The following is a 16,329-nucleotide window of genomic DNA, read 5'->3' on the forward strand; positions in this document are numbered from 1 at the left end:
CTGTGCTCCTGAACTGGGAGTGACAGGATCACCAGCTGATTAATCCATGCAGGGGATTGTGCAGATGTGGCTGTGTGCCATTTGACAGTCATGTGCAGAAATAGGACAGATTTTCCCAGTTCAAAACATTAACAGACACCAGAATCTATTCTTTAAGAGCTAGGATCATATGCTTAAAACAACTCAAGAGATCCTTCTGAATCTTCATGTACCCTCAGGGAGTTTTAGTGTGGTCCTGATTTAGTGCTTATTCCAATATGAGTGAAATGTCAGTTCTGTTTAGCATACTAGCCTGATTTTATTGGATGTAATGATACTTACATATTTCCATCAAAGTCTTATCTCCGTGGTATTATAAGAGAATCTTGCAGTCTGGTAAGGGGTTTATATTACTTAATAATTGTCATCTCATTCTTAACTGATGTAAGTGAAAATGGAGCAATGTACTGTACTGATAAAATGGCCTAACCGGACAAAAATGGAAAAGACACAACCTCCCTCCAATTTTTGTTCATTATGTTCATGATTTGGTACTGAACCTGACCTGATGTTTTAAAATACCTCTGCTTTTACTAGTTTCATTAAAATAAAACATACTTATTGTAGTTTTGGCTTCCACTAATAATTGGAAAAACACTTTGTAATCCTTGTGATATTTTTGATCTCCTGACTTTTGCACATAGAGGAATTATTGCTATCATCTGAAACAACTTTTGTGGTTTGACATATGAAACCCAAAGTTAATCAAATTACAATGTCTTCATATCTGTGAAAATTGTTTTGACATTCAGAGAATGTTACCACTTTTTACCATTTATATCACAAATATTACTATCCATTTCATCAGTATAATATGACCATTTATACTGATGTATTTCAGTAGGAAGAGATACAGCTTAAATTCCTCTGTATCCAAATATTCCTGTGCCCCTTATATTCCTCAAACTTCACATTTCATATTTTGGAGATTTTTTTCAGCCTGCTTTTACTCTACGACTGCAGGAGCTAAAGACTTTGTATTGAAAACACAAAACCCCAAAAGCCTCAAATGATTTGTCTGCCTGGCATTTGTTTAAATCCTGAAGTGTGTCGTTATTCCAGCTTTCAGTAGGCTACAGCAAAAATTTAACTAAATAGGAATTTGTTTGATCATAGGGTGCAATTCTGCAGTTTTCATCCCATTGAGGATGAAGGCGACCGAAGGTTTCACTCATTTCAGAAGACATTGTAGGTTGGAGATCTTTCAAAGGAAAGGGAAGAGAGAGAGATAAGGAAAAAGTCACTAAGGTTTCAGAAATTCTCTTTTTCTGGCAGTCACTGTCATTCTCCTGAAACTTAGAAAAATGGACTCTGTTTTACACATACAACTAAAAGAATACTCTTACAACTCATTATAAGCCTACCACTGTTAGAAAAAGATTGTCATGATCTTTCCTTACCTTTTTTTTCTATGTGAATATAAATTCTCATCTTGTGTAGGCTTAATGGGTGAAAAAAATAAAAAATATTTGGTACAATTTGGATTACTCTTAAGTTTAAGAATTATTGTAATTGTTTAAAAAAATCTTAATTAATTCCCTGAAGAAGCATCTATGTTATGAAGTTTGTTTTAAAAGTGAGAATGATGGAAACTTTTGGTCAACAGAATTCAGAGAAAATATGCTGTCTTTTGTCTCATTACATTCGTTAATACTTCTTGATTATGAAAGGAAAAACAATTAAAAAAAATATGACAAACAAGCTAACAGCAGTTTTAACAAGATTAAGAAAACCTTCCAAGCAATGGGAAGGATTAAGTTAGTCAGATTCAGCAGAATTACCCATGTCTCCCTCACTTATTTAAAATGCACATGATTTATGAGCTCTGTGTGTCTGAAACAGCTATTTACAGTTTGAATGAAAAACAAACAAACAAAATACACAATAAAATGAAAAACCAAAACAAAACAAGAAAAATCCACAAACACCTTTATATCAAAATGCTCATTTCACCTCATTTCTCTACAGGTGTCTTGTAGAGAAACCCTGGCAATGGCCTTGACTCAGTCACAGCAAAGAGTTCACAGGGCCCCTTCCTCAAGGATTAATATTTGTAGAGAGATAGTTTAGCTCACTCAAAAAAATAAACAAAAAAAATAGGGACTAAAAGACAAGATTCAACATCCAAGCCTTCTGATGATATTCTTAAAGCCGTTTTCCTCCTGTTGTGTCACAAATAGTCATTTGGCAATGTTTCTGGGATTTCTGTTCCAGATGATGAAATTAGTTTACCAGTCCACAGGGACAATTTGGATTGTGCTTTTCTTCTGGTCAGGTTCCAATAAAAGTGTCAAAGAAAAAAAGGAGATGAATCAGCAACTGCATGCAAAATAACCGCAGTTGTGAAAAAAGAGGCGTTATTTAGCTCTGGCTTCAGGTCTGTAGAGCTTTTACCCCATGAAGTAGACCATATAAAATAATAACACCTTACATTTTCCTAGAAGCATAACAAAAGCTGGGGCCCTTGGATCTATGGGAGCATAAATAGTGCTATAAATAGAGTGCTTCTCCTTCAGGGACAAAAAGTGTCTGGGCTGTAGAAAGTAAAAATGCTTTGTTGTCCCTTGGTCTCACCAAGCAAAACATGAAAAATAGTGTAGCTGAGAAAGAAGAACCTTTTCCCAGAATATTAAAAGAGCCCTGGTTAGTACAGCTGGGCCCCCTGATTTCAACACCACTTGAAATAAAAAATACTTGTGTCATGAAAAATTAGCATTGCTCATCTCCATCCCCACTCTAACTCCAAAAAGAATCTGGGGTCATGAAGTGAAACTTGCTGAGAAGTCATCCCCTAAGAGCCACATGGTTTGTCCCAGCTTTTAGGGCGGATCTTCCATCCAGGGAGTTGGCCTGGGAGGTCTCTGCGTTCTTGCCTTTGAGATAAAGGAGACAGGCACAGATGTGAAGGCAGAGATGTCTCCAGTCCTTGCCTGCTTGCTGCTGTTCCTGGCGGGCTGCCTGGGATGCCAGCACCACGCCTGCCGCTGCCTGGGCAGGGTCTTCATCTGTCAGGAAAGCCAGGTGCTCCAGGCTCCCCGGGACATCCCCGCCAACACCACCGAGCTGTAAGTAGGGAAAGGGAGCGGCTGGGAGCTGCAGCCTTGTGGCTGGCTCTCCAAAGGAGCTGCTGCTTGGCAAGCCAAAGGTCAGGTTTGCAGGGAGTCACTTGGGAGACTCCAGGCCAGCTGTTCGCAGAGCGCAGCCCTTCCTCCGACGCTCACTTAATTACACCTTGAGGCTCCTGTCCCTTCCTCTGATCGTGCTCATTGTAAGATCTCTGTTAAGAAAGGATTTTGCACGCTATAACGCAAAGTGCAGGCTAAATTTGAAACAAGCATCCTTGGTGCTGTGACAGTAATTTGAAGCATAAGGTCTGAGCTTTCTTTACAGCTTTGCTTTAGCATTGTCGGAACGTGCAGAGCAACTTGTCTGCCCCAAACAACTTGATGATGAGTGTTTGTTTGTACTGCGGGAGCTTTCCAAAGGTTTGTGCTTGTTTGCCAAGAAGCAACTTAATATTTTCCCTTTGAAATCTCAAAGGCATTGCAGAAAGGACTCTCATACATTCAGGGAAGGATCCTCCTCCACCAGAGGAGCAGCGTGGCTGTGGTTGGAGAGAGAGTGAACAATGTGAAGATAGAGGAAGGGTTTTGTCTATCTTAAAGCTTCTCGTTATTTTTCATAAAAGTAAAGTGGGCAATAGTGTGTGGCAGCTGTTTTCTGTGTCAGTAGCACAGGCAAGCAAACGAGGTTGCACAATGGCAAGTATGTAACTGCTAGTGATTGTTTTCATTTCAATAGTTTTAAGGCAATTTATATCACCCTTTGCCAACGCCCCCACAGACATCTGGCATGGTTACAACCTAAAGCAAAACCAAAAGGAGTAGTCCTGGATAAAGCCTTTGATTAATAAGTGGAGTGGCGAGTTTGAACAGAGATACAATGAAGAATAATGTGTCCCTAGTTAGTTACACACCACAGTATATCCCATGGTTATTATGCCACAGTTTTCCTAGGGCTGAAGTTTAGTTTTGTTCAGAAGAGTTGTTATGCTCACTGACTAAGAAGACTGCATTGAAAACTTGAGAGAAATGTCTGAATTAACCACAAAAGGTCAGTAAAAGTTTAAATCATTCTCACAACGAGAGGAGAAACTAATCCATCTGTGATTTAGGTCATCTAAATCCTGTGTGAACTGTGCTCGAGGCGTATACGGTTAATTTTGTTTAATTTTGCTTTGATTGTTTCTTTAGATTACACAGTTAAGGTCTGCCTTCTAGGGATTAAGCAAAAGCATTTTTTAATTATTTCTGCAAAGAAGTAGAGTATCACTGAAAAGCACCTGTTAGTAAAATGGGATTTGTTCTCTCCTTGTTAACTTCTGGAGAGTTTGTTGAGGATGCTAATTTGTGTGTTCTTAGCACAAGTGTTATTCTCTGAAACAGGCATAATACAACATTAGTGTGACTGAAAGCAGCAAACAAATCCTTTCTTCTGCCAGCACTGTGAAAATACTAGAGATAGAATCTCTCAACTTGACTCTCCTTTCACTTTCTCAAAATAAACCAGCTTCTGGTTTCTCAGGAAGTAATTCAGGTCCCATTCCATTAGTACAGCCCTGGGACTGATTTCAGCATGCCTTAAAAATTTGAAAACTGCCTAGAGTAGCTTTGAATATACCAAACCTTAGCATTACCAAAGCCAGATACATTAGCTGAAGAGCTATCAAGTGACAAATAAATCTTAGATTTTTCCTTCAGGATCAAAGGGGAACTCTTGAAAAGTGTTTTCCTCTGCATCTCTCCAGTGAGTGCCCAGTGGGGTGATTCAGGTGACTGGAATAGGTTTTACTGCTCCAGATGACACTGCAGGTGCACTCTGCAGGTTGCAGAAAAATCTTGCTTTATGTTTTCTCAAAAAGTCTCAATGAGTGAAAAGGGTTTTTAAATTGGTATACCAGCTTAAGCACAGAAGGCCATGGTGTCTAAGAACCCTACACAGGACACAAGCAGATACTTCTTGCCATGTACAGCTCCTGCAAGGTACTTTTTTCACTGAAGAGCTCATTCTGGGAGTCTGGATGCAGTCTGTTTTTATTTAATATAAAGGAGAGAGGTTTCTCCAGTGCACTTCTTCACCTTCCATTATGTGATCTTGATAACTTTCCTAAGTTATCTTAGAGGCCTTCCCTAGTTCCTTTAAAATGTTGAATAGCATGCTGGTGAATGCTTTAGAGTGAGAACAGGAGCCTGATCAGCCTCAAGCACTTCTCCCTCTGCTGCATGTTTCTATTTCACTACAGCTGTGTCTGAAGTTGGGACACTGGTATATGGCAGTTTTTTTGGTAGGAAAACCCATGATGAAGGTAAAAATAGGGTCCTCACTAACAATTACCTCTTTGCCATTGCTGAATTTTTTTAATTGTTATTATTTTTTAGTGTTTGAGGGTTGCTCCCAAACATGTGCTGCCGTGAGGGATTTCTTTGTGATTGGCTTCCCAACAGAGAGAGCTTAGGCTCCAAAGGAAACACGAGCTCTGCATTGTGGTGCTTGAGACAGGGGTTTGATCCTGGCTGGATTAGCATCTGCTCTAGCAAGGGTGTTGCAAAGTGAAGGCTGGTAGCCTCTTATGGTGATTTCATTTTGCACTTACCTTGTGGAAACAGAGCAGGGATCAGAATCCACGGGCTTTCATCATTCTAATTTCTGCCACATCTACTCTTTCACTTACAGGCCAAAATCTCGTGAGAGGATAATTACAGCTTGGTTAGTACATTGTTTTTTGCAGATTTCCAACCACTCTGCAGCCAGCATATTCTGAGTATTTACAGGGGAGGCTGTGGTTATTAGCTGTTTTGCTTTATAATCTTTGCCTGGATAGAAGAATTTTTGATATTTTTTTATTGACCAAAATGCCTGAGAGGTGGCTCTGACTTATGAATTTGGAGTCAGTCTGCTAGAAGCCAGAGGCCAGCAGTTCAAATGGGAAATGTAGGCTCATCTGTGTCAAGTATGAACAATTCATTGTCTTGGGGGAAGAGGGGAAGGAGTGACTCAGTAGTAACTGCAGGTAGTTTACTCCTTGAAGATCTATTCCAGCCTTAAAATCAAGTTTTGTAATCCATCATCAATATTCAATAGGATTTAATTTATTCATTAGAGGTTTTTCTTTGAGATAGTAATGCAGACAAAAATAACATTCTCAGAAGGGATCCTTCTTAAAATTTAACAAACCACTTTAACCAGAAACATTTGAATAGCACAAAGTAACAGGATAAGAGGAAACAGCCTCAGGTTGTTCCAGGAGCAGTTTAGGTTAAATATTAGGAAAAATTTCTTCCCTGAAAGGGTCATCAGGCATTGGAATAGGCTGCCCAGGGAAGTGGTGGAATCACCATCCCAATAAGTGTTGTGGATGTGGCACTTGTGGACATGGTTTAGTGGTGAACAAGGTGGTTCTGGCTTCATGGTTGGACTCAATTATCCAGGAGTTCTTTCCCAGCCATAATGATTCCATGATTCTAGGAGGCAGTTTAGCCATTGTCAGAGCAGTTTAGAGGTATGTTATATAGAGTGTTTTCTCCCAAGCATCTGCAAACTATAAACAGCAGGGTTTTTACTTGCTTGCTGCATAGGTGTTTTTGTGCAATTGCTCAAGGATATTTACTTTAGACTATCAAGTCAAGGCTGAGTAGATGTCTGAGCACTAAAACATCAGCTTCCTAGAAATAGCAAGTCCTGTGTTATGTACTGAGTGAGTCAGATGTGCTTCCCAGAGACAGAAGCTGCAAATGATGTGAATTGTAGCTGCAATACTGTTATTGACAGCTGCAATTAGGATTTCTCTTTTTTTATTCTTTCACACCTAGAGTTGAAATTACACTGAAATCTGCAAACAGCTACACTTCTTGCTTGGGCTGACCTTAACCTGAGAAAGACAAGGTGTAAGAGGATAAATAAACTAATGAAATGAAGACCCAGGAAGCTTTGAAGTCTCTGTGTTGTGGTGGTTAATCACACAATTAATCAATAAACCCACATTTTTTTGGGAATGAGATGAGAATATTTTCAAAGCAGAGTATATTGAGAACATATTACATGCTGACTAAAGCCTTTTTAATTATTTTAGTCTTTAATTCAAACCAGCTTTGCGTCTGTCAGGGTTACATTCTTCTCTTCCTGAATTTATGATCAGTTCCTACTTTGAAACAGAAAACAGCAGAGTTGCTGTAAGATTGCTGTCTGTATATCAGTGCAGTGGTCCAATGCTTAGGCTGAATTCTGTATTTGACATTTTAATTGGGAGGATAAAAAGAAATAGTTAGATCATAAGAAAGGAAGAGAAAGAAACAGAAGAAAATTACACAAAAGGGTAATAAACTCAGCAGGAAAGATCCTTGGCTGGTATAAATGACCATATATATATCTTTACAGAAACATCCCATTTCTAAACCTTCAGGAGCTTTTGAACACAAGGAGCTATACTGCACACAATGGAAGCTGCTTTGCAGTGCAGTACTCTGCTGGCTTGCTCCTGACACTATAAATAAATACCTGCACGTGGCTCTCACCTTACTTACAGGGTCTGCAGCTTGATGCATGTATGAGAGAGGTATGGCCAAGTCTGAAGCTGAATAGTTGTCTGTATATATGTATATATATATGTGTGTATATATATAGATATAGATATAAATATAGATATAGATATAGATATAGATAGATATGGATATAGATATATAGATATACACACACACACATATATATGTATGTATTTATAAAATATATCTTTGAAATGAAAGTGCATTCACTTAAAATATAATGACTTGCTCAGTCACTGAGGTTTTTGCAGGAAAACAGTGAAAGCCAAGGCTTGATTTTGTTTGCATGCAGCATTGGGAGGGCACCAAGGTGATGCCCTTCACTGGTGTCAGCTACAGAGAGTATGAATGTATAAATTCTGGTTTTTCCAGCAGTCTCTTACACACACACACACACACACATGCTCAAACCAGCCAGTGTCACATCCCCATACATCTGAAACCAGGCAAAATGGGCTCCTGGGCTGATGAGCTCCATGTCCTGAAATAAAGCCTCTCTGTTAGATATTTTAGATATGTTCTGGTTCAGTTCCTACAAAGAATCAAAACATGCCTACTGAATAGATAATAATAAATGTTTTTCCAAAGTGTTTGGAAGACTAAAGTAGTCATTTGTAGGAGTTACATTTCTCAAATATGGTGTCTTCATCTTGTGTGTCTCCCCATTCAAGTCATGAATATAGTTAAAAACCCAGGAGACTTGACAGTAATGTTATTCATGAGATGGGATCTGGTAAGTACCAAACTTAGTGCTGAGGCACAGCAGGAAAGAAAAGCCCTACTAAGATCTTAAATTAGTAGTTTTAAACTAAAATGTGGTAAAAATGGAGAAACTGGTAAGCCTAGGGGATATTGCAAAGTAGGATGGAGGTCTATCTTTTACTTCTCCAACAAGAACATGAATCACTAAGCAGATTTGAGGAGTCATGAATTCACTGGTGTCATGCAGCAGTTAATTTCCTTTGCTCTCAATGTTATGTTAGGCTAAACACTTCAACAGTATGGATGATTTCCTACCTTCATTTACTCCCCTTACGACAGTTTCTCACAACTCATCAGTTTTCACTCTGCAGAAGTAAAACCCTGTATTTCAGACTTTGTTGCCTTCTCGTGTCTAATATTAAAATGTATTAACTCCATCTCTCATCCCATGCAGGGATACTTTGGCACAGGGACTTCTATTGAGTATCACTCAAAGATGACTACTGCTATCTGGGAGAGCAGAGCTCTAGGGAAATGCTTTCACAAGTTTGAGTGACATTAAAGTGCTTATGTGGTTCAGCCTCAGCTTCAATGAGCTGCCTTCCCATCCCTCACATAGGGAGCTCAGGGTATTTATGAAGAGAGGGATGCAGAAAAAGGCATGTGCCACTCATGCTCTGACACAGCAGGGTACAATTGCACTGTACAGTTGTACTGTAAGAGCTACCAAGCCAGGACAGTTCATCTGTTATCCCTGTATTTCTCTATGCAGTTGTGCTTTCAGCTCCTCGGTCAGGTTTATAAATGGCATCTTGGGAATTTGAGCTAGTAATTTGCTAGATCAGACACTTAGTAAATTCATATCAGCATTGTAGTCTTGAAGAGTAAAGCTCATTATTCCTTCAATATCCCAGGCCATGCCTCTTAAATAAAAAATAAAATTTAAAAAATGCTTCTCAAATACTTGATAATCCCAGATACATTTCTGAGATGATTTCTGGAGAAGAGATCCCTAATGGGATGTGTCTTTTAGAGCTGCAAATCACATTCCTCTGGAAGAGTATCACACATTTTATGTGTCACCTGATAAGCCAGCAGGAGCAAGTCTACTGTGCACCTCCAGGGTTTTCTTTGCAGGTGCTGAGGGGGTCTCATCAGGCTGACATGTCACTGGAAACACTGCTTGTGTGAGAGTTTAACAAGGGTGACAGAAGTGAGTAGATGAGGAATGCCACAAAAACAGGAAAAGAGCTGCCCAGAGGAAAGATGCTAAGTAAGAATATACATCCCAAAGGGAGAGCTGCTCTAAGTGCCAGCAGTTTGTGTGCAGGAGCGGGTCCTGCAGAGCCAAGCAGAGTTATATGCCAAAGAAAAATAAGCAAACCTGTGAGACACCCAACTGAGGAGCCAAAGAAACCCATGCCTCATGAGATCATGAGAGTGTTCAACATGCCTCACTCTCTCCTCTCTTGCTGGCAGTTTAGTTAGTTCTGCTTAACTTTCCCAAGTCCTTGTGCAGACAAGTTAACAGATAATTTGGGTAGGCTCACAGTTAATTTAAATTGTCATAGCTTCATTAACTTCGGTGGAAAGAACTCTGTTCATTCTCACCCTCTGGCAATGGGGACCTCTCTCAGCCATGTGCTGTTCATTTTGGCAGCAGCAGCTGATTGGGAGTGAGTGTGTGTGTCTGTGTGTGTGTGTTCAGTAAACAAGATAGTTTCAGCACAAAAGACAGGTATTATTTTTCATAGCAGTCTATTAGTTTTGCACAGTGAGGGGCAAGCACTCTGGTAGGAAAAGCCACTTTTCTTTGTTTAAGACCTTGACCTTTTCAGACAAAATCTGTAAATTATTTCACACACTTTGCCTGTAGTTTGATTGGGCTGCTCTTATTAGCAGTGAAATTTAAGTCATTAAAACCAAACCTATTTCAAATTATAGGTCAGACCAAGCATGGATTTCATGTAAGAGTACTGAAATTATTTCTTCTAATTGTCTCGCATATATTATAATAAGGAGCCCAGTTTCTGCCTTTTATTTAGCTGCAATTTCTTTGAACTTGAGGGTCTAGGGTCAGAAAAGCTTGTGGTTTGTTTACTTTTGCTCAATGTTTTCCTCCAACTATCCTTAAGTCTTTCAGGAGCTCAGCCTGGGAGGTAGGGATGCTTTTTATCTCCCATTACCTTATCAAGCCACCTACAATCCCTTGCTCCTGGGTAGCTAGAGGAGAATTTACAGACTGTTATTATATGCAGAGGGAGATATGTGTCTGAGTGAAATGAAAACAGCCTCCAACCCAACTCAGCTGAACGAATTCTTGCTTTTCATAAGTATATTGAGTTTGCTGAGCCTCCCTCTTCGCCTGGACTAACTAAATAATGCTGTATCCTTAAATGTAACATACTCAGATCTTCCTGTAGACAGGACAGCCTCCATTTTAAGCAAATACCCACTGGGTGAGCTGCAGGCTGAAGCTTTCAGCTCTGCTCACTCTCTTATCTATTCAAGAATGCTATTACTAGTCAGCATTTTAACATATTTGCCTGGAAATTCTGTTTTCTGAACACCTATGGAGAATGATTCTGAGAATGGTACTATCGACATGAAGTTTCCCCCATGTCCACATACGTGAGGATGTACTTGCTGATACGAATCCTTGTTCAAATAGAGCCAATTAATTGGAATTAATTTGTAAATATTTATTAGTCAGGAATCTGTGAATCTTCAGTGATTTTCCAAAAACACTGTGTGCATAAACATGCAGTGGGGAAAACTTCCAAGTTTTCAGTGTTTGATTCATCTTTTGTTTGAGAGTGGAGCAAGGGGGAAATATACTTTCAAATGAAGATCAGAAGATTTTTTTTTTTTAATTTGAAATAGTAGCATGCAATGAATAACTGGATGTGAAGGCTGGAAAAGTGGTGCTTGTTTTCTCAGGAGAGTTTCTGGTGTCCTGCATCTATGTTCTAAACCTAAAACTTTGGGATACCATGGAGTACTCACAAAGACATCTTCCTTGCCTCTTACCCCAAAAGCAGATCCTACCCCAAGAGGTGTGTCCACACACCTGTGTATGTGCACAGGGTGTTTGTGTTTAACTTCCCCCACCAGTTTGGCCCTGGGCAAAGATGAGATTGGGAAACAGTAGCATGGATCTCTAGCTGTAACTCCTAAAATGGCCCAGGCTGAGGTAAGAGAGAGTAATAATGGAAGAAGGGACCCTCTGCCTGTCCCTTTTTCCCAGAACCAGGAGCTTTGGGTGGGAAGGAGTGATATGTGGTTACTTGAGGTTGTTTTTCTTCCCTGAAAAGGATTATCACGTGGGCAGGCTAAGAATTATAATGGTTTTCTTTTGAACACACCTTTGAAAGCCTTTTAATGGGCTCACATTCCGTGCTATGTCTGGTGCTTAGAAATAATCTCTGGTGTAACAGTCCTGCCTACACTTGGCTTTGAGAGGTTTGAATTTCAGTGCTTACCTTCAGGGTAAGCTTTGATTTTTAAAATTTTTTTTACACTTGTACCATCACATGGTATAAGCACATTAGTCTATTGCCTTTAGTAGCCCAACAGGTATTTTTGGGGGCCAGACCATTTGTAAAAAGGTATCCTATTCCATGGGAAGCATTCATGCCTGTGAGAGCCACAGACACTCACTGAGGTAAGAAAGCACATCCATCCCCAGCAGTGGAAGCACCACCCGTGCTGCTTTCTCTGGCGTCTCCAGTCTCTCCACAGCTTTAAAAAAAAGGAGCACAGATCAGCCAAATCCATTTTTTCCTTCTTGATAACTACTGGGAAGCAATCAGTTCTGAAGAGTCTTTCCTTGGAGTCCAGTCTCCCAGCAAGAATATTTATAGATGCACATAAATTTCTAAACAAGCAAGGTGTAAGGAGAGGGACTATAAACCCATGGAAAGACAGTGCTAAAAAACTTCTCTTGTCCCCAAAGTTTTCTTTGGCCAACAGAGCTGCTATGGAAATTTTTGCTTTTCATTTTTGGCAAGTGAAGAGTCATAAAAGAAGCACAGGCTGTGCTAGAAAATGACAGCAGACCAAGAAATGCCTTGGCAGAACAACTCTCTCTAGGTGGAATTGCTGGTTTGGGGAAATACTCGCTGCATCCGAATCCCACGAGCTGTAATTTCCTATCTGCAGTATATTGTTGCCATGGCAGATGAAGCCCAGACCTCATTCTCCACTCCTTTGAAATCAGCATTAGTGGCCCCTGTGAGGGAATACCCTACAAAAAAATCCAGGGTCTGATTCCACAGGCATTCATACACATCCTAATTGCTTGCCCAGGCAGCTCTGCTGCTTCCCAGTTGGACAAATCACAGGTGCAAAAGTACCTGTCTGCACATATTTGCAGATTCAGGACTTTGTGCTATTGCAGTAGACAGGAAACCACTGTGGGGAAAAATAAAATGGGCATGGAAAGCACAAGTGAAATAGGTACAAAATGTTTGCACTTATTTAAAATTATTAGAGGAGGTTTTAATTGTTTTAATGGGCCACATGGAATTGATGAGACTGTCTTAGGGCTCACAAAGTTTTCTGTAAATATTAACAGATTTCACAACATTCCTGGTAAGTATTTAAATGTAATTTTATCCATTACAGTAACAGCAAAGCTCTGGGTTACAAGAGATGAACAATTTCCCAAGAGTACAAGGTTTAACCCAGCGGCTTAGCCCCACCTTGATCACCAGACTGTTCTCCTATGGCAAAATGTTTCCCTTCCCAAACAGCAAGCAACAACAAAAAAAATTACCTCTTGCATATTTGTATTTCTTTCTAATAACTATTTCTCAGCAGAGAAAGTTATACTTCTACTTTTTTTTAATGTCAAGTGAGGCATAAGGTTTCAGGGTTTTTCCCCTCAAATGCATTTTTGTTGACTTGGTACATCTGCGTCATCACCTTTTCCACTTTCTTCATTTCTGTACTTTTCTTGTATCAGTTTCTGTCACTGTATTAGAGGAGCAAGATTTTATAGTAGTGTTACAGTCAGTAATTTAAAGACAGCTGAGGTGGAGATTTTTGTGAGTATTTCAATTATGGCTAACTGTTGGCTCTGTTATGGTCAGTAGGGCTGCCTATGGAGCACTAATTGGAAGGTTTTCACCCTTTTATGAGTTTAATTGCTCTCTTTGTATTTCTCCTTAGCTAAAGATCTTCACAAATGCATGAATGTTGCATCTACAGGAATTTTTTAATATGTATTTTCAGTATTCCTATAACAAACAATATTTCTTTGACTTCCTTCATTTCTCTACATGTTATTGCTGTGTTATGTCAGTGTGGCTGAGCAATGCCTGGGGCCACACCCCAGAAATCATGTTGGTTTTTGAACTCTTTACCATAGGAATTGGAGCGTGTCCATCCAGAGCTTAACAGAGCACTGTACAGGCTGGACATGGAGCCAGCAGTCTCCATGAGGTTTCCACTGAGGAGTGCTTGCCCTTGGATGTACTGATGCCCTGGTCTGGTAGGGACAGCTTGGAGCCTCGGGGCTGTGGACCAGCACCAGCTCAGGCTTTGCCATTTTGTTTGTCTGTCAGAGGCGTGGACACTGTCTGGAAGAGACGCTCTGGCGACACTGGAAATCAGGGAGACTGGGTCTTTGTTCAAGGCTTTGAAAGACTTTGCTTTTTTTTTTGCCCTCAGTATCAGGCTACCAGGAGCCAGCCTTGGTTCTAGGTGTGGATTCATCTCTTTAGTGTCCTCCAGGCAGAGTGCACACAGTGGTTATCAGCTAAAATAGGCAATGAGGCAAGGGGTGCCTCAGAAGTTCCTGCTTGCGTCTGCTGGAAGATTTTTTGCATTCCACAGAAAGCATGTTAACCTCTGATCTGGTGGGGTGGCAAACTTCTATTTTTATTAGCCTGACTTGCCAGCTAGAGTACATCCTTACAATGTCCATTGTACAAGGAAGTTTATAGATTTCTGTAAAACACCACATGCCCGTATCCTACTTTTCTGAACAACTTTGGGCTTCAGCCTATGTTGCATAGCAACACTCAGGGTTTTGTTAGTCTGAACACAAGGGATTCAGGATGGCGCTCAATCCTAGAAGCCCAAAAGTCCCAGAAGCCTTGAGCTTCAATAAGATAACAACTGCTTTTCTAAAAATTGCCCAGAGAAGGAAAAAGATGCACCCAGACTACATGGAGGTCTAAATTTCACCTTCAACATGAAGTATAGCATCAAGTGTAAGAGTTTCCACGGCTTTGAGTTCCTCCTAGTTTTCCAGCCTCAGTATTTCAGCAGCTGCCTAATAGAAGGCACTGCCCATGTTTCCTCTGCCAACCTGCCTAGGAGCATGCTTTCCAAGGTATGCTTAGCTTGCATGGTCATCTGAATGGTCTTTGCCCTTGCTGATCTTATTGAAGAAGTGGTGATGGAAAATACTGTCCAGAAAGAAAATTGTGTCAAACCAATCACTAATCATTCCCTGCTATCTCCATGCTGAAATAGCAATACTCACTGAGAGGCTACTTCTGACAGATAAAGGATAATCAGCTAAAACATCTGTGTGCCTTGGAAGATTACCCTTGAGTGAAGGAGCTAGGAAAATCAAAAAATCATACACAAAGGCAGAAAACATTTTGGTAGTGCTTTTCTATATTTTCAATACTTGCTATATAGGATGAAGAGGTTGTGATGCTTAATTTCTCTTTTGTATCTTTGACAGTAAGACCAGTTTTCCTCAGGGTAACCAGTCCCCTGAGCTGGTAGACATGGATGGAGAGAAAATAGACCTCCTGTAATGTAGGAGGAAGTAATTAGCAATATGCTGGGCCACCTACAAACTCACAAGAGTAGGGAACCAGATGTGATTCTCCCAAAAGCACCAAGGGAGCTGGTGGAAGAGCTCACAAAGCCACTATCCCCCATTTAGCATCAGTTCTGATTAAACAGGGAAGTCCCAGACAACTGGAGGTTGGACAATGTCACATTCATCCACAAGAAGGGCTGAAAGGAGCATCCAGGAAACTTCAGGCCTGTCAGCCTGATCTCGGTGCCAGGGATGGTTACGGAACAGATCCCCTTGACTGACCACAAGTGTGAGCACACACAGGACAACGAAGGAAGCAGGCACAGTCAGCAGGGCTTTAGGAAAGGCATGTCCTGTCTGACCAGCCTGCTCCTTTGTGACCAGGTGACCCACCTAGTGCATGAGGGAAAGCCTGCGGACAAAGTCTGCCTGGACTTCAGTGCAGTATTTAATGCTGTCTCCCACAGCACTCTTCTGGAAAAACTTGCAGCCCACAGCTTGGACAGGTGCACTCTTGGCCAGGTTGGGAACTGGCCGGATGGCTGAACCCAGGGAGTGGTGGTGGACAGTGCCACATCCAGTAGGTGCCTAGTGCTGTCCCAGGGCTCAATATTGGGGCCAGTCCTGTTCAATATCTTTCTTGGTGGTCTGGATGAGGGTATCAAGGGCACCCTCGATCACAGATGACACCAAGCTGAGTGTTGATCTGCTGGAGGGCAGGAAGCTCTGCAGAGGGATCTGTAAAGGCAGGATAGATGTGCTGAGACCAACACTATGAGGTTCAGTAAGACCAAGTGCTGGTCCTGCTCTTAGACAAGAACCCTCAGGACTACAGACTGGGGGCAGAGTGGTTGGGAAGCTGCCCAGCAGAAAAGGACCTGGAGGTGCTGGTTGACAGCACTGAAAATGAGCCAGTGTGTGCCCAGGTGGCCAAAAAGGCCAGTGGCATCCTGGTTTGTATCAGCAAGAGTGTGGCCAGCAGGAGCAGTGTTTTCCCCCTGTACTGGGAACTGGTGAGGCCACACCTGAAGTGCTGTGTCCAATTCTGGGCCCCTCACTGCAGGAAGACATTGAGGGGGTGGAGAGACGCGAGAGAAGGGCAGTGGAGCTGGGAAAGGGACTGAAGCAGCAGAGAATATTCTTTTAACACTTCAGCCTTATAAACAAAGCCCTGGGATATAAACATCCTTTACAACTGTCAAACTC

The 16,329-nt window shown here is 41.1% G+C and overlaps 1 protein-coding gene across 4 annotated transcripts in view; it reads left to right on the forward strand.

Annotated features, from left to right (window-relative positions):
- Window positions 1-2,901: 2,901 nt before the first annotated feature.
- The window catches only part of FSHR (follicle stimulating hormone receptor), an 81,422-nt gene continuing 67,994 nt past the window's right edge, over window positions 2,902-16,329 (forward strand). The window contains exon 1 of one of the 4 annotated variants that reach the window (XM_015623230.3): window positions 2,902-3,104. In XM_015623230.3, the coding sequence (XP_015478716.1) occupies window positions 2,953-3,104 (152 nt within the window). In that variant the 5' untranslated portion in view covers window positions 2,902-2,952. Of the gene's footprint in view, window positions 3,105-3,993; window positions 4,153-16,329 lie in introns of those variants that run through there. The other 3 variants (XM_015623225.3, XM_015623227.3, XM_015623229.2) reach the window with 3 other exon arrangements.

This window comes from Parus major, chromosome 3 (assembly GCF_001522545.3).
Source record: "Parus major isolate Abel chromosome 3, Parus_major1.1, whole genome shotgun sequence".
NCBI classification, from domain to species: domain Eukaryota; kingdom Metazoa; phylum Chordata; class Aves; order Passeriformes; family Paridae; genus Parus; species Parus major.